This window comes from Triturus cristatus, chromosome 2_2, assembly GCF_964204655.1.
Source record: "Triturus cristatus chromosome 2_2, aTriCri1.1, whole genome shotgun sequence".
Lineage (NCBI taxonomy): Eukaryota > Metazoa > Chordata > Amphibia > Caudata > Salamandridae > Triturus > Triturus cristatus.
Genome location: NC_140582.1, coordinates 330366953 through 330394255, shown reverse-complemented (window position 1 = coordinate 330394255; position 27303 = coordinate 330366953). Strand labels below are relative to the sequence as shown.

General features: G+C 43.0%; 1 protein-coding gene across 2 annotated transcripts in view; it reads right to left on the bottom strand.

Annotated features, from left to right (window-relative positions):
- TBCK (TBC1 domain containing kinase) overlaps positions 1 to 27303 on the bottom strand; it is a 1508203-nt gene that overhangs the window by 898096 nt on the left and 582804 nt on the right. For both annotated transcript variants that reach the window (XM_085641401.1, XM_085641402.1), the window contains exon 19: positions 8814 to 8897. In XM_085641401.1, the coding sequence (XP_085497527.1) occupies positions 8814 to 8897 (84 nt within the window). The remainder of the gene's footprint in view (positions 1 to 8813; positions 8898 to 27303) is intronic.

Here is a 27303-nt window from a genome sequence, read left to right as displayed (position 1 = left end):
TTACCTTCGGTAATGTCTTATCTGTAGAGACTCTATCTAGCCTCAAATTTCTTACCTTAGAAAAATCAGTAGGCATCAGATTGGATCCAGAAATCTTTTGAGCAGTACCACTGTGAGCCGTTAGGTGGCGTCATTCTGCTCTGTATCAGTGAAACCGGACGTGATGTGAATGATGCCTATATAGACACTATATAGACGCCACCTTAGCACACTTACGTTTCGCAACTTTTTCATGCCAGAAAGTGCGAAACCACGAAGGTTGCTGATTACCAATGGCCACTAAGGACCTCATAAGGGTTGTCCCATATGGAGAAATCCATTCACAGAGCAGGGAGGATGGGAGGGCCGGTAAGGAATCTGCGGCGGGATAGAGTCTCTATGAGATAAGGAGTAAGTAACTTGCTCATCTGACAGAGACTTCTAGCCACAGATTCCTTGTCTTAGAATAAATTCCAAAAGCAATATATCCCCGGAGGTGAAACTGCAAACTGATTCAGACCAAGAAGTCCTGGAGGAGCAAACTAGGAAAGTGTATGTTATGATGGACCTGACTGTCCAGGCAGATGTGCTTGGTAAACATGTGTAGTGATGCCCACGTCACAACCTGACAGATGTCCAGGACAGGGACTTCATCAGCTAACACAGTGGTCGCAGCTTTGGCTCTGGTGGAATGAGCACACAAGCACTCAGGGGATAGCTTTTTGGCCAGTGCCCATCAAATATGTTAATATAGAATACAATCCATTGAGAGACGGTCCTTTTCTGTAGGCCTTTGTTTTCTTTGCTCTGGTGAACCAAGTGAAGAGTTGATTGTCCACCCGGTGTTCTTTAGTACAATCAACGTAGAACAATACCACTCTTTTTGGGTCCAGTTGATGGAGTCTCTCCTCTTTGGAAGGGTGAGGTGGAGCAAAGAAAGTCTGCAGTGTGATGGTCTGGCCGGCGTGGAAGGGTGTCACCACTTTCGGCAGGAAAGAGACATGTGTTCTCAGAACCAGCTTGTCTGGAAGGAATGTGGTGTATTGAGGATGCATGGATAGTGCCTGCAGTTCGCTAATCCTCCTGGCTGATGTAATTGCACTAGAAATGCAGTTTGTATGGTAGGAAAGCATAAAAAGCAGTTGTGGGGAGGCTCAAATAGCAAGCACATCAATAATGTTAATAACAGATTCAAATCACATTGGGGCATGATGAATCGGTTTGGAGAGAACAGGCGTTGTAGACTGTTAGACATAGCCCCTTTTGCAGGGTCATCCCTGAACTTTTTGCCTTCCTCCTGGTATTTTTTCTGACCTGGTGTTGGTGGTTTTAGGACTCTGGGCACTTTATCACTGCTGTAAAGTGGATGTGCTCTCTATGGTAAACGTGGTAAGATTGGTCTACACCAGTTTGGCATATTTAATTTACCTATCAGTCCCTTGTAAAGTGGTATCTCAGATACCCAGGTCCAGTAAATTAAATGCTACTGGTGGGCTTGCAGCGCTGTTTGCGTCACCTACCAAAGTACCCTTTCAAACCTGTCTCAGGCCTCTGCCATTGCAGGGCCTACACGCGCAGTTTACTGCCGCTGTGACTTGGCACATAAAGTAAGTGCCACGTCTGTGACTCCCCTTTAACTACATATAAGTCACCCGTAAGGTAGGCCCTGGCTAGCTCTATGGGCAGGGTGCAATGTAGGTAAAAGGTAGGACATGTGCCTTAACTGTGTGGCATGACCGGGAAGAGACAAACAGCAATTTTGGTTTGTCACTACTGTGAGGCTGCCCTCTCATAGGAATGCATTGGGGATTCCCGGATATGTGTTTCAGTGGTAATTCCTGATATGAGGGGAGTAGCGTGATCAAGTTTGTTATGTTTGGAAGAGTGGTATTAAATGCTGGGTAATGGTGTTTGTAGATTTATTATCACTGTTTTAGAAATGCCACTTTTAGAAGTAGGCATTTCTGTGTGCTATGTGTCATTGTGCCTGCCTATTGTGTATTGCATGTCTGGCTTTGGAGTGACAGAGACTGGGGAGGTGCAGTGGCTCCAGAGGGGCTGGGTGAGTTAGCGCTAGGCTGAATGGGCCTGATCTGCATTTGGAGTACTGGGAGGAGTAGCCCCTGACCCTGAAAAGGTCTGTGCCTGCCTTGTACAATGCTGGCTCCTCCCCCCTGTGGTGTGTCTGGGACCAGAGCCTACACTAACAATAAAGGTGCTGTGTAAGTAAAAAGCTGTATGTAAGTACTCCCCAGAACTGGTTTGGACTGGACACAGAACCCTGTGCCAGGGGAAGAACAAAGACACTTGTGATATAAATATTGGGGCTGTGACCCCATGAAAGTGTGCTTACTTGGGAGGACAGGATGAAAAGGACTGTTGGGCGCCAGGAGGAACCGCCACAAAGGACTTTCCCTCTGCTGGAGGGCCCTGTGAGCTGGCCTGCCTGGGCCCAGCTCTGCCCCTTGTGACTTTGGGACTTAGCGTGTTGTGAGCGCTGAATTTTCCCTTCCTTCTAAAAGATCCACCAGGGCTTGGTGGCTTGCCTGGGCTGATTGGCAATAGCGTGTGGTGAGCGCTGTGCCCATTACCTTCCTAATTGCCTAACTGCGGATCAAAACGTGTTGGGCACATCACTTTGGCCGGAGGGAGGAGCGATTGTTTGCTCGGCTCCACGATCTGGGCTTGTAGAAGCGCTTCAGAGGTGCAGCGAAGTTGTCTTGAGGGCCACGCCTCATGCTGCTGGGGCACTTGGCGTTGCCTAGTAACCAGCCAGGAGAGGGGATCCTGCCCACTAGAAGCGCGAGGTTCCCCTATGCCCAAGAAGAGGGCTCTTCCTCGGTCCACAGCGAGGGCTGCCCGCAAACCATAAGTCAGGCAGGGAGAGCCTGGCCGTGGGCGGGCCCGGCCAGAGGAAGCCAAACGGGAGCAGGAAGTCAGGTGAAGGACGCCTAGATGTGGGCGGCGCTCCCATGTTCACGAGGAGAGCCCCCCGTGTTGTCAAGCCTGTTGTGTGCGAGACCGGCGGCAAGAGGAAGACGGAGACTCGCGGGCTCATCTAGCAGTCAGAAGAGGAGCGGGACAGGTCGCTGCACCCTCTTCTCATGGCCGGAGCGTCCAGGTATTTCTTCCAACCCGGGCCGTGGTGGTGAAAGGCACCGTAGTTCGGATATTGTGCAGCTGTGCCGCATGGTCGTGGGCAGCTTCAGCCCTACCGGAGGTTGGGGGCACCTGGAATGCCAGCATTTTGTGAGCGCCGAAGCAATACCCCACATTCCTCACATTGTTGCAGCTGCACCGCATAGTCACGGGCAGCTGCGCATCTCCTGATGATTGGGGGCATGGCGTGCTCATAATATGTGGGCCCAGCGGAAAGTACATGTTAAGTGCCTATGAGTTGAGGCAGTTGCCTGGTGGGGGCTCGATATGTTCCTAGTATGGACCACTGGGCAGTGTGATACTGTGGTGCACTGTTACTAAGTCTGTGTAGGCATAAGGAGCTTATGTGCCCTGCGACCAGTGGTTTCTATGGAACACGGGGGCTGATGGTTTACCTAGTGTGCTATGTGAAATACCATCCCTGTGTTTATGCCTAAGGCTTTGTGCTAGGAACAAACCTACCAGTACTTACTGGTCGCCCCAACTATATGTGATGATGATTACACTGGCCCGATTGTGTTTATGCTAAGTGCACCATTGCCAGTAGTTACTGGTTGTGTTTATCTTTCACTACTTGTGTGATTCTGTTGGCGATGACAGTGGCCCAATTGTCCCTGTAATGTATATAATCCCCGGCAAAGTAATACCTAGTGCCAGGTGGCACAGTGTACATATGTGATTATGCTCTTCTCCTTGTTGAAAGTCTGATAAACAGGAGGAAAAGGTTAAAAGAAGCATACCCATGTTAACCTAAGGTTAGTCAGCAGAAACAAAATACAGTTGTAAGCACAGCAAAGGAGCCAGGATTCTCTACCCTATCACTTGACCAGCTACCATATTATAAATAAGCTTGTTTACCCCTTGTTACAATTCCTATATGCCTTTTACTGAGCAAGGAACTCAATCAGTTTGCAACCTTTGACATTCACTGGCAGGGTCATAACTGGGTACAGGGCACAAAAATAATGTTAAGTTCTTACTCTCCTTAAACAATCAAAGGAATTATCTATTTGGGTGTCTATTTATGTCGATCAAAGAATGAATCTTCAAGACTGCACTGATTACCTACTGAGACCAATACATTTCGACCCAGTTACTGAATCCAAGAAAGTAAGGGTGTTATGTATCATGTCCCTTGAAAACTCCAAACTATTCTGTACCAGCTTCTGGAATGTATGCCTTTCCACTACTAGAAGATATCGGACACCCTTAACAGTATTAATAAATCAATGACCTAGATAACCTGTATGTTTTTCCAAACTCATTAACCTTAAAGTTAGAAGCTAGGGCAAATATTTAACCAGAAGTGGAAACGGAAAACGTAAATCACATTGTGAAAACTGTATTCAAATAGTTCTCTAGAAAGGATTAAGACAATCTTCTTGCTTATTAACTGACTAAATAGCTGAGAAATGGATTCTGAAAAAATGTAAGTCATTCAACACTTCAGTATGTTTGCAGTAGAGTGATGATGAGAAAGAGATGTAACAATGAGGGGCATCAATACTCCACTCACTGAAAGACAGGACCCATGAAGAAGTAATAACAGCAGGAGGACTGGGAAGTAGGCAGCATACCAGAATTCTGTAGGTACAAAACAAAGAGCTGGTTTGGCTCATCTTGGGTGTAGATCATGATCTCTATGCATTTAGCACTGGTCACAATACGTATATGTGTACTCAGGAAACATCGATCTACTTGCTTATGGAAAGGAGAAAGAGGAAGAAAGAGTGTCCACCTCATACCTCACTCACGAAGAAGAACAAGAAATGGTCTTAAAGGTAAAGTTTACATATAACTTGCTGGTGACCGAGCCAGAGACAAGCCTATGTTATGTTATGTTACCAAATTTATAAAGCACATGGCTGTCCCAGCAACAGGGCGTCCCAGCACTGGTTTCAGGTAGCAAAAACAAGAGGCGATTATGCCATAAATAGCCAGGTCTTTACTGCCTTTCTAAATGCCCAATGGTTCTGGATACTCCTGATGGTTCTCGGGAGGGCATTCCAGAGGGCCAATGCCAAGGCACGGAACAACCGACCTCCAGCACGTGCTCTTCTAACTCAAGGAACATATGCCAGGTGTCGATCTACAGAGTGCAGCATGTGGCAGGGGAGGTAAGGAAGTAGCAGTGTGGACAGAATAGGGGTCGCTTGGCAAATAAGAATTCTGTGTGAGATGCACAGTGTCTTAAAGTGGATTCTCTTCTCCACCAGAAGCCAATCCAGCTTGTGAACAGAGTTGGAGACTGAGCAGGATTTAGAAAGAGCGAATGGAGTTCGCACCGCGGCATTTTGTGCTCTCTGAAGATGACTGATCCCTGCTATATTGGCGCCCAGGTATAGAGAGTTACAATAATCCAGTCTGGAGAGTATAGTGGACTGGATGATAATCTGGTGTGTCTGTGTGTCACAGAACCCAAGCAGAGGCTTAAGTCCTCGTAAAAGCCCAAAACAGACACCAGCCACAGATTTCATCAGTGCCTGAAAAGTCAATGTACTAACTACCCAGATACAAGAGACCTGGGTTAAATCCATCGTTCTTTTGCTCACCATGCCACCCCTTTTTGGGCCCAGCCTTTTGCAAATCAGTCTGGACCCTGTCCTCATGGGAAGAGTCCAACCCGAACTGCCATGTCAGGTCCTCCCTGGACCAGAAACACGCATCCTGGGACAGGTTTCGGGGTATCACACCTCATCAGCCAGGCTAGCTTGAATCCAGTGGTACAGTGAGCCAGGGACCCACGTATGGGCATACCGGACACACTTTGGCGCGAAAGCAAAAGACACACAAATGATGGGCCGAATGTGGAACAAATCAAACATTCACCCCAGCGAAATAATCTGGGTTAAGTCCATCGTTCTTTTGGTTGGATCCAAACTGGGGTGGCGTAGTGAGCAAAACAACGATGAATTTAACCCAGATCTCTTGACTGGAGTTAAATGCTTGATTTATTCTGCATTCCGTCCATCAGTTGTTGCTGCAGCAATTTTCGCCCTAAGTGTGATGGGTATGCCCAAACGTGGGTCCCTTACTCGCTGTGACACTGGATTCAAAGTAGCCTGCCTGATGAGGGGTGATACCCCGAAACCGGTCCCAGGATGCTTGTTTCCAGTCCAGGGAGGACCCGGCTTGGCAGTTCGGCTGGACTGTTCCCATGAGGAACAGTCCGTGCATATTGCTGGGTCCAAACTGGGGTGGCGTAGTGAGCAAAAGAACAATGTAATTAACTCAGATCTTGATTGGGTGTGAATTCCATCCATCATATGTTGCTGCAGCACTTTTAGAAAGTGGGCATTTTCTTGTTTAACCATTCTGTGCCTCTTCCTGTCTGTAGAATTCACATCTGAGTTAGGCTGATTGTTGGGCTCTTCTGCATTCATTGTAGACAATCACACACACGGAGAGAAGGTGTGCCTTGCATATCCTGATAGGCCATCACCAGGCTGATGGGTCTTCCTAAGCTAGAGTGGTGGGAGGAGTTGTCACTGACACCTGAATAGGGCTATGGCTGTCCTCACGCAAAGCGGTCTCCCACCCCCTGTAGTGTGTCTGGAGCCAGGTCAGGGTAAGGCAGGGCCTTGTGCATTACAAAGACTTTCACTTGAAGTTTGCCTACTTCAAAGGCAGAAAGGGGTATAAGTATTGGACCTCTGACACTCTCAAATTAGAATACTTCTGGACTAAAGGACATTCTGCCAGGAAGAAGAGCTGGATGCTGCAGGAGGGACTGATACTCTGCATGTTGCTTTGTTGTGCTGGTCTACTGCTTGCTGCTTCTGTCCTGGGAGTGAAAGGACAGGATTTTGCTTTTTGTAGCCTGCTTCCAAGGTTCTCCAAGGGCTTGTGTGAGCTTGCCTCCTGTTAACAAGTCTCAGGGCCATCAAAGACCTCTCCTGCCAGTGCCTGGGCTCTTCTGCTGAGAGTCCTGACATGCCAAGAGGTGGCAAATCCAGTCCCTGGGCCCTTGGAATTGGGATCTGGTGAGCTGAAGGAGAAAATTCATGCATCGACTCCCAGCATCTGTTTTTATCGACGCATCACTACATCCTTCTACGCATCACCACCTTAAGCACAAGAGCATGGTTCCCGATCGCTGCATGAATCACGGCTTTCACAGCAGACCCCAACTTTCCATTGCAGCGCATCAGAAGAACCAGCGCAACCTGAGGTTTTAGCACCGCATCACCGAAGTCTATGACGTGTCGCTCTAACTCCGACGTAGCACCTGCTTCATCGCTGTGGAATCGACGCAGCGCGTCAGGATATGAGATGCATCACCTCCCCTGACAGAAAGGAACCGACACATCGCCTCCCCTGCACAGCAGTAAGGAATCAACACATCACCTCCCCTGCGCAGCAGTAAGGAACCGACGCATCACCTCCCCTTGGAGTAAGAAACCAACACATTGCTTTTCTTTTCCAGTGCCTCACCTCCCCTGAGCGTTTTTTTCATTAAATTTAGAGGCATCCAAGGTACTTTGTGCTAAAAGTGACGTATCCAAACATTTCTATGGAGTGAACTGATTTAACTTTTAAAAAGTGACATCTTTACTGGTGTATATTTGATTTTTGTCGTTTTGGTATTGGTTTATTCAAATTAAAAAAACACCAGAATTCACCAAAAATAGAAACTGAAAACAGGAAAGTCGAATTATACACTAAACTTTGACCGACCCCCCCGAGCCTCAAAACCACCATAAGCTTCCCAAAAAAAGAACCTGAGGATACTCCTTGATGATGACCTTTCTTTGGCATCATGGATCAATGCCAAAGTCCAGTGCACCAATCTCCAGTTCTCCTTACTCAGCAAAATTCTCCTGAAACTCCATTTTATTTACAGATGGAGCTGACAGGAGCTCTGGTTGTGGAATCCCTAGACTACTGCAATGTAATTTACACTAGTCTCTCTGAAAACCTTATCTCTAGGTTACAAAGGCTTCAGAACCAAACCAGAGATATCTGGGCAAGCTGGCTCTTTATTACACTCCTGCCACAAACCTCCATTCAGGGTCTGCCCATTCAAATAACTGTTGATCTTACAAAAGAATGAAGCATGGAGGTCAACCATTGGGAGTCCAAAGATGAGGAATGTGAAATGCCCTTTACCATAACCTGAACCTCAACACATGCAGTTCAGAAAATGACTTCAACTAAACCATCAGACTCTAAGGCCCGATGGAAGAACATCAGAATCATCCATCACCCTTTGATCAGACTTGATCGTACCCCACCTTTGTCCTTTCAATATACCTCAATAACCTAAGAATGCGCTCTGAAGTAACTGAAGGGCTTCACACAACTCTGGAATAAATACATAGAAAATAAATGTGTTCCTGCATTTCACACACAATACAAACTAGAAAGCCAATGTTCTTGGGAAACTTTCCCAGAGAAGGACCTCTAAAGACTTTGTGGCAAGTTCACCTACTAGACCCCTAGGAGGAGCCTGTCTCAGACGAATGAACGGCAGCAGGAGGATGAATCTGAAGGTAATCGGGCCGCAGAGTTCTGAATGGCCAGCAGCCTTCTTGTGAGTAATTAAAACCGAGAATGTGGAGGTAAACAGGCACATGTACATCACTTCATCAGTATGAGCAAAAAAGTAGACCGAGCCAAACTAATTCATGTCTTAACAGTTTCAGTAGGAAGCAACACAAATCCCCTTAACTTACCCTGAATCACGTGAGAGTTGTCTTTCAGAAAGAAGTTATACAGGTACTTAGGGATGAAAGCAGACATGCAGGCATATGCCAGGGCTAAAACAGAAAAAATGAAACACAACATGAACAAAAGTCAATAAAGCGTCTCCATCCGCTATTAACGTGTATGTTCATAATAAAACGTAAGGTTTTTTAGATGCATAAAGTATTAAGGATATTTTAGAAATCATAATACCACAACAGTATGTTTGCCTTTGTGCCTAAAGGTGGGTGAGCCACTGAAGGTTTGAAGCAAGCTCAAGCCAGACACCCTACTCTGACTCAAGGTCATTTTAGAAACCTTGAGCCAAAAAATAGCCAGACTGTGAGCAGAACCAATCCAAAGCACACAGCCCCATCTGATCCTTTCATTGACAATGCACGGGATCAAGTTGCTGCTGCTTCCAGGCACTCCAATTCTGAGAGCCTATCCCCAACTTCTGTAGCCCATGATATGATGGAAAGAGAAACTGGAGAGAAAGACAGGACAGTGAAAGGCTAAAAAGACAGGACAGTGAAAGACTAAAAAGACAGGACAGTGAAGAGGTAGAGAGACAGGGCAGAGGATAATGGGCAGTGGTTAGTGAGAGAAAATGGCTAGTGGTTAGTAAGAGACATGAGTCTGTATGCTACTTGCTCCCCCCTTTAAATTTCTCCCAACCACCCTGCTCCCCAACCCCAACCCTCCAGTCTGTCACAGAATATGACTTTTTATACTTGCTTGAAATGTGTTTTGGCTCTTGGAGTCAAACGACAGCCGTGGCTCGGGTCTTCTCATAAACGTTCTGACTAGCACAAAACTTTGCGTCAAATGCGACTCATACCAAGGATACTTTAGCTAAAATACTGTCATAAACTCTTGGCACAGACCTTTACCCTACCTCATCCTTTTTACGACTGTATACTGTGTCAGTCTTTCTGCGAAAGACACACAAATGATGAGCAGGGTCAAGACTGATTTGCAAATGGGTTGGTCTAAAGTGGAATGGCGTGGCATGCAAAAAACCGATGGATTAGTCGCCCTAAGTGGGAAGAGTATGCCCAGATGTGGGTCCCGTGCTCGCTATGCCACCAGATTCAAACTAACCTGGCTTATGAGGGCTGTTACCCCAAAACAGGTCCCAGGATGCTCGTTTCTGGTCCAGGGAAGACCTGGCCTGGCAGTTCGGGTTGGACTGTTCCCATGGGGGGCAGAGTCAAGACTGATTTGCATATGGTTGAGTCTAAACTGCAATGACGTGGAGTGGAAAAAAACATTGGATTTAACCCAAATCTGTGACTGGGGTTGCATGTTTGATTAATTCAGCATTCCGTCCATCTGTTCTTTTTGCATCAGTCTTTCTGCCGCCATATACACCTTTTTACACTCTTTATACCACCTCAACCTTTAAGGGCTTTTGTGCATTCTGTTTTATGTAATGGTCTACTTTGTTGTATTTTCAACCTTTGCAATTACTTTTAGCTGTTTTGTCTATCCTAAACCATCTGTAACTTCCATGTAACGAAATATTTCGCCTGTAAAGCGCTCTAGCACCTTTGGGTAATGTCCACGCAATATACATATGCGTAAATAAATACCATCAGTCATCACCTTGCACGCGAAAGATGTCGACAACATACTGTGTGCACGTAAAGCGAATTTTTTGATTGATGTGGCAACACTGCCATCTGCTGGCTGCTGAAGCACTAACATTTGTTCAGATTATCAGTCTTCGGCAGGTTCACATTTTTTACGGTTGAATGTTTCAGTCTATATTTTATTCAAGTTAAGCGTTTTTAGAGATCAAAGAATAAGGGACCATGGAGTGCTATGTGGAAGTACAGGCGGCTAAGCAAGAGCAAGCGTCATGCATCAAAAACTGAAGTTCGTTGTTTTACGGCGCTAATATGCGATTTTCAGTGTGGCTACAGGTTAAAGCAGTAACTATCCCCGAGGTTTTAATGTCTCAGTCAGTCACTGGAGGGCACGATTGGCTGACTCTGAGAACTTAGTGAGAGAGTTTTTTTTTTTCTCAAAGTGATTCATGACTTTTATCCGCAGAGGCCTATTTGTCTCCAAATTAAGGCAAATCTTTTGCAAGTGATGTTTTCTATGTAGGGGACACATACAAATAGTTTATTGCACGTGTTTAGTGCTTTAAATTCTCATTAGAGATTTACATTTTTAAACATTTTTTAAGAAAGCAGATCACAACAAAAATAACAGACTGGAGCAAAATGTTCACGTATGAAACACATTAAAAATCACTTATGCGAAGTGTAGGAAAGTAGGATCTGCTTTCATGCTCATGCTGGAGCAGAGTTTTCAGTTTAAAAATTCTGGGGCTTTTGAAGCTCTGGCATGTCTATTCGTTGTACTAAAGTATTAATAATTAATAATTAATTATTTGTCTTGTGCAAGTGCGTTTATATTAATCAATCCGTTTGTTTAAACAAGAAAGAGTTACACGTGAATGTGCTTAAATGTGCTGACTGATAACGCGTGTGTTAAATGCGTTTTCATGTTTAAACGTTGCTATGTGCTGTTTATTTTTGAGCACAAAACGCTATTGAATTAATGCTTTTCTATGTTGCAAGTGCTAGATAAATGCATACACATAAGGGTATTAGTGGGGTTAACACTGTTTAATCATTATGCTGTAGTAACGTTGTTTTTGTCTCTTTTAATTAAGATGGTCTATTAAGGCCTATGTTGGCTAAAGAAAGAAGGCTGAATAGTGAGCCTGGCTGTGATTATAATTTGAAAACTGAGACGAGGGAGACCCCTGCTGGAAATGGTTCTGAAGCTAACTGACCATGGTCCTTGTCGAAAAACTTTCCATGAGGACAGCAGCAGTTTTTGGGAGTTCTCCAAGAGAAGTGAAAGTGTCCTTGGCAGCCTTGGAAAACAAAGGAGCCTTAGAGGGAAACTCTGAACTGTGGCTCGATGGCCGAGGAGAAGCAGGATAATATTGATACATGTTTTATTTTCTTGGTTCCTGTTCCATAGTTTTCGCTATGTGTATTTTTCCTGAGCGGAGATTCACAAATGTAGCAATGTTACATCCTTTCCTTCTCGCTCTGCTCAGCAAGTCCGGCGGACATTATGATTTTTCCTATGTTCCAATGTATCTTTCTATTGTTTAGAATATTATAAGATGTTAGCCTAGAGAGGGTCTTTTGCCACTTGCCATTTTGCCTTTGCCGCGTATTGAACCTGCATTGCTGAGGATTGATGCTGAAGGGACTTCGTCGTCTTGAGAGACATTTACCGAGAGACTTGTCCTGACCCGTTCTGACATTTAGCTAGAATAGGTAACTATGAGAAATGATTTACTCTGATTGAATTTCTTTGACTAATTTTAGATAAAGCAATATAATTTTAAACATGGTGTTGGATATTCTTTTTTGTCAATTATTGGGTTTGCGTTATTGATTATTGTTGTATATATTGTATAGACTATGCTTAGGGACAGTCACAAAAACCAGGTCTTATCGGCCTCGATATAGATGCAGGGTGTTTAGGAGTGTTTTCTTTCCACAGGTTTATTGCTGGTAGAGTATTTGAGCGTATGTTAGTGAAATGGGCCCTAGCGTATGATGTATGCATGTGCGTGTAACTGTGAGATTACTCTATCCGTGGTAGTGGGAATATTATATACACCCTGATCTCTATCAATTTCCTGGTAGCAGAGGATGGTTTTTGATGATTGTCTTGATTAGATAAGATTGTTTTTATTGATTATTGATTCATGTTGGTATATGTACTAATACTATATGTTGGAGTCGTAATGTTGAGTTATATGTAGTGCTTCTGGAACTTGGAAGCTGTAGCAGTTCCGTAGTAGGGCAGAGGGAAGTATATGCTGCTCTCGGGAAAGACGGAATTGAGGAATAACGTGTGACAATTGAAGTTGCGCGTCACATTGTCTGGGTTCGGAATCAGTGACATCGTCGTATGTTACTATTAGATATTTCTGGTATATAAGGAGTGTGTATGATAGTGAAGGTTATCTGTGAAACTCTGGTCTTAAGTCCCAGGGATCCGTAAGGATTTCCGTTAAAGCCTATCGCGGGAGGAGTAATAGGTATTCTCTGAGCTTATTTGAAGAACTGGGCAAAGAAAGCTTGCTTAGTTAATGTGTGTTATAATTCTGTAGTGGAGCAGATTGTCTGTTCTCGGGAAGCAGGATTCTGTGCGTATGTACTATATTTCCTTTGTATGAATGTGCGTGAATGTTTGTACATTTAGTTGATTGTAAGACTCTTTGGACAAGTCCTAGAGGAAACAGTTAATGAATGTATGTTAGTAGGGCAGAGTAGAGGAAGTGCTACTGTGTCAATGAAAGGTTTCTTATGAAATAGACTCTTTTTTACTATTCTGTGGTTAGCGAAGCAGACAATGGAGATGTTTTTATGTTGTAACTAATAGATTTTGTAGAAATTTTGACACGAAGTCTACTGAAAAGATTTTGTAAAGGAGGGGTAGACGAGTGACAGAAGACAGAGACAAACTGCAGCGACTGTTGACGTCAGAAAGACCGCGCTCTGATTGGATGGTAGATCAGAATAGTGCTCGCGCTAGGATTGGTGCGTTAGTGTGAGCCGCGCAAGGATTGGAAGAGCTATTTAGTGACGTAGACAGGATTGGTGCGTTAATGTGAGTCGCGCTGCAATTGGTTGAAAATTCGTATTGTATATTTATAATACGGAAAGAGTAGAGAGTTCTTTGTAAACGATAAAATGTATTATCAAGAAGAGAAGAAGAAAAAAACATTTTTTGTAAAATTAAAAAGTGGTTTAGCAAGGATAAAGATGTTAAAACAAGAGAGGGCGAGTTGTTACCTCCACCGAAAACACCTGCATCCTTCATGGCTGCGAGACATGGGTTTCATACCTGTATATGGTTGGAGAATTGGGTTAGGTATACTAAAGAAGATGGTGTTCTAGCATTTCCAGAACATGGTTCATTTAATCTGGCCGTGTTGAGAAACTTACGGGAAAAGATGGTATATCTTGACCCGAAACCGAGACCTACACAGTTCGAGGCTTTAGTGGAATGGGAAGAAGAAGTACATGAGAGAGAGAAACAAAGATCAGGAGGGTATTATAGGTACATGTTTGGGAGGAGACATGATCGTGAAACTCATCATGATCGAATGAAAAGGTGGCGAGATGCTAGTATGTCAGAGGGATTATATCCGATGAGAACAGTTGAAGGAGGAGCAGAAAGGGTTCCTGAGTCAGAAATAAGAAAATATGGAGTTAATGAGTATGAGGATGAGGTCTTGAATGACATGATTTACAAAAGACCACCTCCATATAGACCAGAACCGGACAAAAGTACACCAGTTGTTTCTCCGATAAGAGATACAGTTTGTGTTAATGAGATAGAAAATGAGACACCTGAGGTAAGGAGTGATCATTACCTTGATAAGAATGCCAGACAATTAGCCAGAACTACAACAGAGTTGACTGAGAAAATTAGGGAGTTAACGAAAAATCTAGAAGCTGTTACGGTGCCTGTAACAATAGGTCCAGTTATGCCTGTGTTTGACAAACAGAGGACAGGTGAGAATGGACTGGTGATTCCATATGTTGGGAATAATCTGACAAATTCAGTTGGTCCTTCAGGAGATTCAGGCAAAAGAGCAGAAAGAAATGACCTGAGACAATCAAGACATGACACATGTAGTGAAATATTGGATGCTAGTGAAGCTAGTTGTTCAGGGATGCCGATTTTAGAACCGCAAAAGAGAGTGGTTCCAGTGAGAAAAACTGCTGAAATAACAGTTGATGATTTGAATGATTGGATGAAGGTTCTACAGAAAAAGGATAAAGATTCACAAGTAATTGATGTAGCTAAGTTACGTGTAGAACTAGAAGAGCTTGTTACAGGAACTGTTCCAACAGAGATTCTGAAGAGTCATCATGATGGTGAACTAATGTTTATGTGCAAGAGTGTTACCTGGAGAGCAAGGAATACACATGACAGGCTAAGAGCAATAGCAAATGAACAGGGAGTTGACATTGATAAAATGAAAGCTTTACAGAGAACTTACAGGATGGATTTTACAGAGAAGGACATTGAAAATTTGAATGCTACTGGTAGAACAGGACAGATTAAGGAAATGGTAGCATTATTGCGAAGATGGGGTGATGTTGAAAAGTGGAAGGATAGGTGGTATAAGAAAAGAGATGAGACTGAAGATAGAACAACTTATTCAGCATTTCCAGTGAGAGAAAAGGAGAAACCAGTGGATAATTATCCTATGAGAGAAATACCTGGAGGAGGATATGTACATGTTCCATGGACCAGACAGGATATTTTATCATTTACGAATGATTTCCCTCGATTGAGAGAAAAGCCCGTCGAGTGGTATAGGCAGGTAGATAGGTTTGTGAAATTGTCAAAAGTGCTGTGGGTTGACCTGAATAGTCTGTTTGATATAATTGTTCCAGCAGACTTGTGGACTGAGTGTAAAATAGTTGTGAGTTGGCCTACCGAGGAATATCCAAGAGACCCAAGAACAGGGGCACCAGATCCAGAGGTAATGAGAAAGTATGATCAGGTGATGGTATACCTGAAGAGTAAAGTACCAGCAAAAGAGACAGACTGGGTAAAGATAGATCGAACACAACAGGAAGCGAAAGAATCAGTTCATGCTTTTTACGAGAGGCTGATACTGGCATTTAAACAATTCAGTGGAGATGAACACCTGGGTGACAAAGATTTGAGTCACTTTGTATACAGATTTGTATATGGCCTTAGACCTGAAATTGGTGAGAGAATTCGTGAGCACACAGTGGATTGGCAGAGTAAAAAAGTAGATGAGATCCTGAGACATGCAAAATACTTCAGTGATGAAATTGAAGCAAAACAAAGAAAGCTGAAAGAGAAAGCAATGTGGGCACAAGTGAAAGTTGCAGAGAGACAGGAAGCACAGTTGGTGGAACAGGCGAATAATCCAGGAAATAATGCAGGAAATAGACCAAGATATGCAGGAAAAGGAAGTCTTGAGGAAGCGAAGAAAAAGTTCCCTTGTCACAACTGTGGCCAATTGGGGCATTGGAGATCAGAGTGTCCTAATCCACCATTAGTGAGTAATGAGAATAAACCTTTAAATCAACAGGTGCAGAACCAGAACGAAGGAAATAATCAACAACAGCAACAACAGAAAGTTGTGAGACAGCAGAGTCAAGAGCCAAAACCGCCCTTGCCGCAGAATAGAGGGTTACAAAAGTATAATCAGGATTCAGGATTCTACAATGATGAGCAGGTAAACAAACCAAGACGTTCTAACAAAGTACAGCAGTACTTGTTAAAGAGTGAAGGGAGTGAGTCTGAGGGTGATTATTGACGGTGCCGAGGAGAGGAAGAAGAGTGCATACTTGGTGCAACTCTAGAAATAGACCAGGCAGGACCATTTGTGGATGGGAAAATAAATGAGGAGAGTGTTACTTTTTTGGTAGACACAGGTGCGACAAGATCAACTGTCAGGTCAACAGATGTTAGAAATCTTCCTCTCTCGGATGAAGCAATCCAAGTAGTTGGTATAGCCAATACACAGATCAAAACACGTCTTACTGAACCTGTAAGAGTACAGATAGGGAAATTTTCAGACATGCATAGATTCATTGTCTGTGACACGAGTCCAGTGAACCTATTGGGTAGGGACTTGTTGTGCAAGATGAACTGCACAATTTTTTGTACACCGGATGGAATAGCCTTTGAGACACCAGATGAAGATGCTTTGTACCGAGTGACTCTAGAAAATAGAGAGAGTGAGTTAATTGGTGCATTTGCTGTGTTTAATCCGGAGGATTTGCCTCAAGAGCTGAGAGACACAGTGAAAAGGACAGTTTGGGATTTTACTGGAGAGGATGTGGGATTGATGAATAATGTAGATCCAGTGAAAATTGCAGTAAAAGATGGAATCACATATCCTAACATTCCTCAATACAAAATGACACCAGAAATAATTGAAGGGATAACTCCTATAATTGAGAAAATGATTCAGCAAGGAGTCCTGAGAGAACTACTGAGTAGTCCGTGTAATTCACCGATAATGGGACTAAAAAAGCCCAATGGGAAATTTAGGATCGTACAGGATTTGAGAAAAGTTAATCAAATTGTAGTGGCATGTTGTCCTATTGTGCCAAATCCATCAGTGATCTTGTATCAAATTCCACATGATGCTGAGTGGTATACAGTGATTGATTTGTGTCATGCGTTCTTTTCAATTCCATTACATCATGACAGCCAGCCGATTTTTGCATTTAGGTTTGGCCAGCGTATCTTAGCATGGTGTCGAATCCCACAGGGGTATACGGAGAGTCCTTCGATATTCAATCAGTTATTGAAGAAATCGTTGGAAAGTTTGATCATGCCTGAGAGTTCAGTGCTAGTGCAGTACATTGATGACCTACTGGTGGCATCGAAGACACGTGAAGCTTGTGAAGTAGATACCATAGCTTTACTGAATCATCTGGCAGATGGAGGGTTAAAGGTATCTCCAGCCAAATTGCAATTTTGCAAGAAAGAGGTGCATTATCTTGGACACAATATTGAAAAGGGTCTGAGAAAAGTGACTACTGACAGGATCAAGATAATCAGAGAAATGAAAGCTCCAAAGAAAGAGAGAAGTGAGAATGTTCCTGGGTATGGTGGGTTATTGTCGTCAGTGGATAATTAATTTTTCTCTGATAGCAAAGCCACTGATTAAACTGACAAAAAGTGAGATGACAGATCCATTGGATCTAGATGCAGAACAAATGGCAGCATTTGAAGAGCTCAAAAGTAAAATGTGTGAGGCTCCAGCTTTGGGTATGCCGGACTATGAGAAAGAATTTGAGCTGTACTGCAGTGAAAGAAATGGATGTGCACTTTCAGTATTAATTCAGAAACATGGATTACTGAGAAGGCCTATTGCGTACTTCTCATCGACACTTGACCCTGTAGCTGTGGGTTTACCAGGTTGTCTGAAATCTGTGGCTGCAACATGCAGGAGTCTGGAACAAAGTGAGGGAATCATAATGGGATATCCTGTAAGGGTATTCGTACCTCACAATGTGGCAATTCTTTTGACAAGAAGCAGAACTCAGTACATGTCACATAGTCGATTGACTAAGTACGAAAAAGTGATTCTGGGAGCATCAAATGTGACTCTTGAGAGATGTGTGAATGTGAATCCAGCGACGCTTTTGCCAGACATTGAAAATGTGGGTGTGAAAATGGAAGATGATCATGATTGTTTGGATGTGCTTGAGTACTGTACAAAACCGAGACCACACATAAGGGATTTACCCTTGAATGAGAGTGATCATGTGTTGTTTGTGGATGGATCATGTTTGAGAAATGATGATGGTGTGCTATGTGCAGCATATGCGGTATGCAAAGTTTCAGAGGTCATGGAAGCATCACCATTGAAAGGGGTGAAATCTGCGCAAGTTGCTGAGTTGATAGCATTGACAAAAGCTTGCGAAATTGGGAGAGATTTGAGGACAACTGTGTTGACTGATAGTCAGTATGGATTTGGAGTGGTGCATGATTTTGGCCAACTTTGGTTACAAAGAGGTTTCTTGACATCGAGTGGAACTCCAATAAAGAATGCTGAAATGATTGGTAAATTGCTTGAGGCGATACAGCTGCCTAAGGAGTTAGCAGTTGTAAAATGTGCTGCCCATGGTCCAGGGGAGGATTTTATAACGGTTGGAAACAGATATGCCAACGATGTTGCGCAATACTGTGCCAAAACGAATCAGTCCATCAACAGGGACAGAGAAGGGGAAATGTCTTTTCTATCTGTGATGTTTACTAATGTCCTAGAGACCTGGGATGAAGTGAAACAGTTGCAAGATGAGGCAGGAGAGGAAGAGAAAAAAGATTGGATTAAGGCAGGATGTGCTCCAAGAGAAACAGACCATGTTTGGGTCTACAGAGATGGCAGACCAGTGATGCCCAACTCCATCTTGTCGTCAATGGCAAGGATGTATCATGGCCAGGGACATTTGGGGAGGGACGCGATGGTTAGGTCGTTCAAGCAGACCTGGTACAATGCAAAGTTCAGGACAATTGCAGAAAGCATCTGTCAGAGGTGTTTAGTTTGTCAGCAATTTAACACTGGGAAAAAGACAGTGGTGAGTCTGGGAACAATAGGCAGAGAAGGAGGTCCTTTTACAAGAATGCAGATTGATTTCATTGAGATGCCCCAAGTAAACAGACTGAGGTATGTTCTAGTGGTAGTCTGTTTGTTTTCAAGGTGGGTGGAAGCTTACCCGACTAGAAGAAATGATGGATTAACAGTGGCAAAGTTACTGTTAAGGGAGTTGATTCCTAGGTACGGGTTTCCAGTAACAGTTGAGTCTGATAGGGGTGGACATTTTCAAAATGAGCTTATGGGTTTGATTTGTGAAGCATTGAAAATACAGCAGAAGCTACATTGTGCATACCGACCAGAGGCTTCTGGTGTGGTTGAGCAGATTAATGGCACAATCAAGAATAGAATTGGAAAAATGTGCTTAGCCACTAGCATGAAATGGCCAGATGTTTTGCCTCTAGTTCTGATGACAATGAGATCTACTCCAGATAGAACTACTGGTTTGAGTCCGCACGAGATAATCATGGGACGTGCTATGCGCCATGCATTCGTGCCTGTCAATAAGTTGGTGACAATAACTGATGACATGATTTTGGATTACTGTAAAGGCCTGGCTGACACAGTTCATTCTGTGTTTCACCTGGTTGGAGAAGAAGCTACCACACTTGAGAAGAAGCAAGCTCATGATCTGAGTCCAGGAGACTGGGTGAGGATAAAAGTTCACAGAAGAAGAAATTGCTTGATTCCAAGGTGGGGAAGGCCGAGACAAGTTATTCTGACTACGACGACTGCAGTAAAGTGTGCTGGAGTGAAGCACTGGGTACATGCAAGTCATACTCTGAGAGTTCCAAACCCAAAAGAAGGGACTGGTAAAGAGTATTTTGAAGAGTCAGATTCCAGTGATGATGAAGATACAGAATCAGTGGGGAAAGAAGTAGGAAGAGCTTCGAATGAACCACTGCGAGTATCAGAGAGGAGATCAAGTTCTGTGAGAGAGCCTGAGGTTTCAAACAGCAGCGAAGGGAAAAGAAAAGAAAAGAGAAATCACACAGAGATTACTCCTGAATCAGAAGAGGAGGAGATTGAAGAACAACTTGAGATTATACTTGAAGAAGTAGGGTCAGAAAAAGATAGAGAGGGACAGATTGCGGAAGACCCCCGAGGAGGTGTAGGGAACATTCTTGATGAGCTAGGTGAAGGGACAAGTAGACAGCAAGAAGATTGCGTGTCGGAGACCCGAGGAGGGACAGGAGTAGGGAAGTCTCAAACAGTGGTGAAAAAATCTGTGGGAAAGAAGAGAGCTGCTGGAAAACGGAAACAAGAGGCACTTGAAACAGATGATGAGGATGAACAAACAGAGGGTCGAGTTCTGAGAAAGAGAACTTGGATTGGAGAAAGAAGTAATAAAGAAATAAAGCTGAAAAGAAGCAAGCTCATGATCTGAGTCCAGGAGACTGGGTGAGGATAAAAGTTCACAGAAGAAGAAATTGCTTGATTCCAAGGTGGGGAAGGCCGAGACAAGTTATTCTGACTACGACGACTGCAGTAAAGTGTGCTGGAGTGAAGCACTGGGTACATGCAAGTCATACTCTGAGAGTTCCAAACCCAAAAGAAGGGACTGGTAAAGAGTATTTTGAAGAGTCAGATTCCAGTGATGATGAAGATACAGAATCAGTGGGGAAAGAAGTAGGAAGAGCTTCGAATGAACCACTGCGAGTATCAGAGAGGAGATCAAGTTCTGTGAGAGAGCCTGAGGTTTCAAACAGCAGCGAAGGGAAAAGAAAAGAAAAGAGAAATCACACAGAGATTACTCCTGAATCAGAAGAGGAGGAGATTGAAGAACAACTTGAGATTATACTTGAAGAAGTAGGGTCAGAAAAAGATAGAGAGGGACAGATTGCGGAAGACCCCCGAGGAGGTGTAGGGAACATTCTTGATGAGCTAGGTGAAGGGACAAGTAGACAGCAAGAAGATTGCGTGTCGGAGACCCGAGGAGGGACAGGAGTAGGGAAGTCTCAAACAGTGGTGAAAAAATCTGTGGGAAAGAAGAGAGCTGCTGGAAAACGGAAACAAGAGGCACTTGAAACAGATGATGAGGATGAACAAACAGAGGGTCGAGTTCTGAGAAAGAGAACTTGGATTGGAGAAAGAAGTAATAAAGAAATAAAGCTGAAAAAGGTGTTAAGAGGAGACCGTTGGCCTAACAACAGAGTTAAGAGGCTGAGATACAAAATAATAAGAGCAAATACATCGAAAGCTGAACAGGTGAATGAAGTTTCGAGTCAAAGTTCAAAAGCTGAAGGAGAAGAATCAAAGGAGTCAAACGAACCAGTGGAAATAAAAAGAGTAAGAAGACCCAACCAAAAGTACAGATCACCGGAATGGTCTTATGTGGCACTGTCTGAAGGAGGAAAAGAAGAGGCAGTGACTCGAGATAATCCGGAAGAGATCTTGAGAGAAGTGGTTGAGGAAGATACTGGTGAAATTCTGAAAGTACTCTTGACTGACATTGGAGAAGAGTCGAGTACTGAGGATTTTGATGTTGGAGATCTGATACAATTTGATGTTGAAGAAATTGAAGTGAAGAATGACAAGTATCCAAACTGAGTGAAAGAAGGATTCACTTGGATCAAGTGAACGAAGAGATCATTTGGATAAACTGAAAGCTGAAGAATTGCTGAAGAATTGAAGAAGTTCAAACAGTAGTGGAGTAGTAGAGGCTAAACTAAAATGGCTAACATAGAGGATAATAGAAATAGATGTGCCTTCTTTAAGAGGTGGTGTAGGATGTGCTGCTGTTGTACTGGATTATTAATGCTTCTATGGGGTGTTTTAGTTTTATTAGTTACTTTTAAAGTAGAGTTTGAGATGCATACAGAGAATGTGACAAATGTAGGGAAGAATTCACAAAAAGTAGTTCCAATTAGAATTAGTAATGCTTACACACACAAAGATAGGTCAATTAATAACTTTTCTAGTAATGTTTTTTCGAAACTGTTATATGAATATGTGAAGACAATGGAAGTAAGGGATTGCTACGTCTGTATGCAATTACCTGCATCCGTCTCAGAGGGTGTTACTTATCATCATTTACCAGCTACATATGGTATTTCCTGTAGTATTTTAAGTAGTGTTTTTTATTTGTTAGGGAAAGTAGATTATAAGATGTCTAACAGAGATAGTATTTTTGGGCATTTGCCAATGAACAAAGAGCTGAATCCAGCTAAAGAAGCTAACACTTTTGGTGAGATTTTTATTGAAGAAAAAGGATTAACATTAGATTACATTTTTAAGAATAATTTAAGTTGCAGTTTGAAAGGAGAGGAGAAAGCTTTCCTGGATATGGTAGAAGAAAGGAGATTGAACATGCATGAGAAAGCAGGAAAATATAAAGTGAGTGAGACAATTTGGGACATTGAGATGGGAAAAGAGTTGAAGAATGGGGCTAGTCCAACTTTAGCTCTAGATGCACCACAGAAGGGTAAACTTTGTATTACAAGAAGGAAATCCCAATATGATACATATTTTGTCGGGACTAGTGAGTGCCATGATACATACTTCATTGCAACAGGTTGGGGTTTCAGAGGTGGAGAAGATACGATTTTTCCAGGAGTATATTATGTTTGTGGGAATAAGGCTTATTACAAGTTGCCTGACCATTGGTATGGCACGTGTTATGTGGGCCTAGTTTTTCCAAAGATTTTTCATATAGATAAAGTAACAGATGTAGAAGATGTTAACTTACTAATGCGTTTTAAGAGAGAAACTTGGTCTGAAATAGTGGGTGATATTTTTGGGGTTTTGATTCCAGCAGTGGGAATTTCTTTGAATGCTTATGGAATTCGGAAGCTGTCTACAGTGGTTGATCGCTTATCGACAAATACCGCTGGAGGGTTTCTTTTGGTGAATACGGAATTAAGTGCCGTACGTGCCATGTCTATGCAAAATCGACTTGCCCTTGATATTCTATTGGCCAAGGAGGGTGGAGTCTGTGGAATGCTGAAAGTTCAACATTGTTGCACTTACATTCCAGACGAAAGCAGAGACCTAAAGGTCTATATCAAAAATATTACTGATTTGCATGAAGAATTAGTACCACTTGAAGCTGAGAGTTTGTGGACTAAAATAGCTAATAAGATGATAGCTGTTAAGGATTTTATTGCAAAGATAGGTAGTACTATTATAGGTAGAATATTGTTTCCCTTGTCTTGTATAATTGTGGCTTTATTAATAATAAGATTGGTGTGTGTGTGTTGTAAAAACAGGGGAGGGAGGAAGAAATTGAATAAAGAAAAGAAAAATAAGAGGTTGAAGAGAGAACCTCAAGAAATTGAACTAGAAGAATTGAGGGAGAGTGCTTACTTAGAGACGAAAAGGGATGATGAAAGAGTGACTGGTGTTTAATGTTGTGTAAAGGGGAAAAGACATTTCTGATTTCTCCTAAAATGGGACTAAATTTTCACTAATTTTTTTGGGGGGTTTATTTGGTGATAAAATCACCAAAGGGGGGATTGCTGGAGCAGAGTTTTCAGTTTGAAAATTCTGGGGCTTTTGAAGCTCTGGCATGTCTATTCGTTGTACTAAAGTATTAATAATTAATAATTAATTATTTGTCTTGTGCAAGTGCGTTTATATTAATCAATCCGTTTGTTTAAACAAGAAAGAGTTACACGTGAATGTGCTTAAATGTGCTGACTGATAATAACGCGTGTGTTAAATGCGTTTTCATGTTTAAACGTTGCTATGTGCTGTTTATTTTTGAGCACAAAACGCTATTGAATTAATGCTTTTCTATGTTGCAAGTGCTAGATAAATGCATACACATAAGGGTATTAGTGGGGTTAACACTGTTTAATCATTATGCTGTAGTAACATTGTTTTTGTCTCTTTTAATTAAGATGGTCTATTAAGGCCTATGTTGGCTAAAGAAAGAAGGCTGAATAGTGACCCTGGCTGTGATTATAATTTGAAAACTGAGACGAGGGAGACCCCTGCTGGAAATGGTTCTGAAGCTAACTGACCATGGTCCTTGTCGAAAAACTTTCCATGAGGACAGCAGCAGTTTTTGGGAGTTCTCCAAGAGAAGTGAAAGTGTCCTTGGAAGCCTTGGAAAACAAAGGAGCCTTAGAGGGAAACTCTGAACTGTGGCTCGATGGCCGAGGAGAAGCAGGATAATAGTGATACATGTTTTATTTTCTTGGTTCCTGTTCCGTAGTTTTCGCTATGTGTATTTTTCCTGAGCGGAGATTCACAAATGTAGCAATGTTACATCCTTTCCTTCTCGCTCTGCTCAGCAAGTCCGGCGGACATTATGATTTTTCCTATGTTCCAATGTATCTTTCTATTGTTTAGAATATTATAAGATGTTAGCCTAGAGAGGGTCTTTTGCCACTTGCCATTTTGCCTTTGCCGCGTATTGAACCTGCGTTGCTGAGGATTGATGCTGAAGGGACTTCGTCGTCTTGAGAGACATTTACCGAGAGACTTGTCCTGACCCGTTCTGACATTTAGCTAGAATAGATAACTATGAGAAATGATTTACTCTGATTGAATTTCTTTGACTAATTTTAGATAAAGCAATATAATTTTAAACATGGTGTTGGATATTCTTTTTTGTCAATTATTGGGTTTGCGTTATTGATTATTGTTGTATATATTGTATAGACTATGCTTAGGGACAGTCACAAAAACCAGGTCTTATCGGCCTCGATATAGATGCAGGGTGTTTAGGAGTGTTTTCTTTCCACAGGTTTATTGCTGGTAGAGTATTTGAGCGTATGTTAGTGAAATGGGCCCTAGCGTATGATGTATGCATGTGCGTGTAACTGTGAGATTACTCTATCCGTGGTAGTGGGAATATTATATACACCCTGATCTCTATCACTCACCCCCACTTTTAGCTGGTGTTAATTTGTTTTCTGACTAGTCTGGCAGGGATCCTGCTAATCAGGACCCAGTCACTGAGCTCTCTCCCTAAATTTGACTATGACGTCTGTTGCTTCTTCCAAGGCTTGTTGGTGCTCCCGCCAGACACCGACCCCCTGGTTCTTGACTTCTGACGGGGACAGCTCATGAACGGCTCCTGGTCTTCCACAGCATCACCGGGTCCTCACAGCTGCAGCAACAAGGTCACCGTCATGACTCCTGCATCTTCCGTCATTGGTGGTCATTGGCCTTCCGTGCCTCCTGGTCAGTCCCAAGTGGTATAGACTCTGTACCATCTGCTTGTAGGTACTCCTCTTCAAGAATCCATCCTTGGATTCCACCGGACTCTCTCACCTTCTTCACCAGCTGCATCTTTTCTAAATTCCTCCATTATGGTCTAGGGCAGTTTCCGACGTCACTTCGCACCTATGCACCCGGCTTCCCTGGTGTAGTTATCCTGGTTCCTGGGGTATCCATGGGTGGGGTGACTCTCCAACCTTCCATGAGGTTTCTTCAGGGTCCACTGGGGAGGGTCATTCTTCTTAAAAACTGCAACAGTGACTGTCCCATTGACTTGCATTGAGTACGCGGCTGTGTTTCCACTCTGCACACTGCCTCCATGGGGTTCCTGTGTACTTACCTCAGGTAGTTCCTTGTGTACCCAGCTCTTCTGAGTCTTCTGGTCAAAGTCTCGACTTTTGTCAAAGTTCGCATTCCACTTCTTTAGTATATGGTGTGGTCTCGCCCTAGAGAGGGCCGGACTGGGAACCACAACCAGCCCTGGTGAAGAGCACAGCCCCTTCCCGGGTGAGGGATAAGGGAAAGATTTGTGCGCGCTTTTGTTGCAGGGGGCCGATATTGCAGAACCAGCCCCCAGTAACAAAAAACGGCCCCCAGTGGTCTAAAACTGGCCTACCCTGGCGGCCCACTGGGGCAACGCCTGGTGCCTGTAACTGCCAGCCCAGACCTGTGTATTTGTGCTTATTTACCTTTTTTACATTTGAAGTATTGTGTGTATTGTGTTTATATCTCCGGTTAGCAGATATACCAATGTGTTTGTGAGTGTGTGTAAGCTACACTATATGATTAGTTCTGGTAAAACAAGCTCCTAAACACTCCTTCTGGACTAAGCCTGAAGGCTGCTCTCCACAGCTACCACTTAGAGAGCTTTCTATGGTTGTCTAAAACCACTAAAATCACCATAAGGGTTGCCTGGATTAGTGCAAGGTGCCTCACTTAAATAAGTGTGCACCATATACTAAGCCAGCCTCCTACACAAAATAAAATAAGTCAAAATGCCAATAGCATAAATACCAAACATGTTTTCCATCATCTGTTAGTCCCTGTAGCTCATAAGCGTTCTGTATTCCTGTGTCCACTACAGCTAGGTCTGGCTTTGAGATCAAAATAACTTTGTATTCTGGGATTTGTAATGTAGTTCATCCTTTATTGTCACAAGTGTGGGTATAAAAATTACAGCACACAAATGCTGTTGGTCCAAAATTCCTGAATTACTTTATTGCGTAGCACTTGATATGGCATCTTGGCAACTAGGCAGCTCTACCAGTATGGGAGTTGGGCCTGGATGTGTGTAACCTGTGCTTGTGATGCATGGGCCCATTAGAAGTGGTCACACCAACAAATTACAAAACGTTTGCCATGTAAATTAAGGAATAAATATCATGTAAATGTATGATAAGGTCTCTTGAATAAACAGACTCGCTTCAGCTTAGTGCATCAGATTGCATCACTGCATTGAGAGGAATGTATTAAAAGTTTTAGTTTTTAAATAAGAACTTAGAAACGCTCACGTCCCTGTGTCCTGATGACAATGGTGTTAGTGAAGCAAGAGGCAAGTCAGTTGTCACGTACACGGTATATGATACATGGAACAACAATAAAGTCTATTAAATTAAATTAAATACAATAGAGGTTTTTGTACAAAGTGAATCCTACACTTGTGGATTTCAAGGTGCTCTCTTATATAATAATGAAGAAATATGAGCACGGTGAAAGAGAATATTTGCCTAAGATCACACAACTTAGTGACGTGGGGAAGCTTGGTGTGATCCCATGTTTTTTGGTTTGATATTATGCAATCCAGCCACTAGATGGACATCTCTCTCTCCTGTTTCACATCAAAGATTAATGCTTTGTCCTTAATTCTTGGTGCATGAGGCTTGAGCATGGGTGGCAGGCAGAAGCCACATGAAGATTCGACTCGTTGGGGGCTCGAGGGTCTAACAGGACCTCAAGCTGAGCCACAAGCAGACTTCTGGCTCAAGGCTACAGTGGCACTCTCCCCACTAGTGATTTGTATGTGTTGAATATCTGCTGCCGAATGGCCAAACCTATTGTCTTTGTCAATGTTTGTTAGATATTTGATACAGCAGAAAACAACATCAAGTACCAGTGGAATGTTTTACAGAAAAAGTTTTTCCTGGATCAGGAGTTTCAGA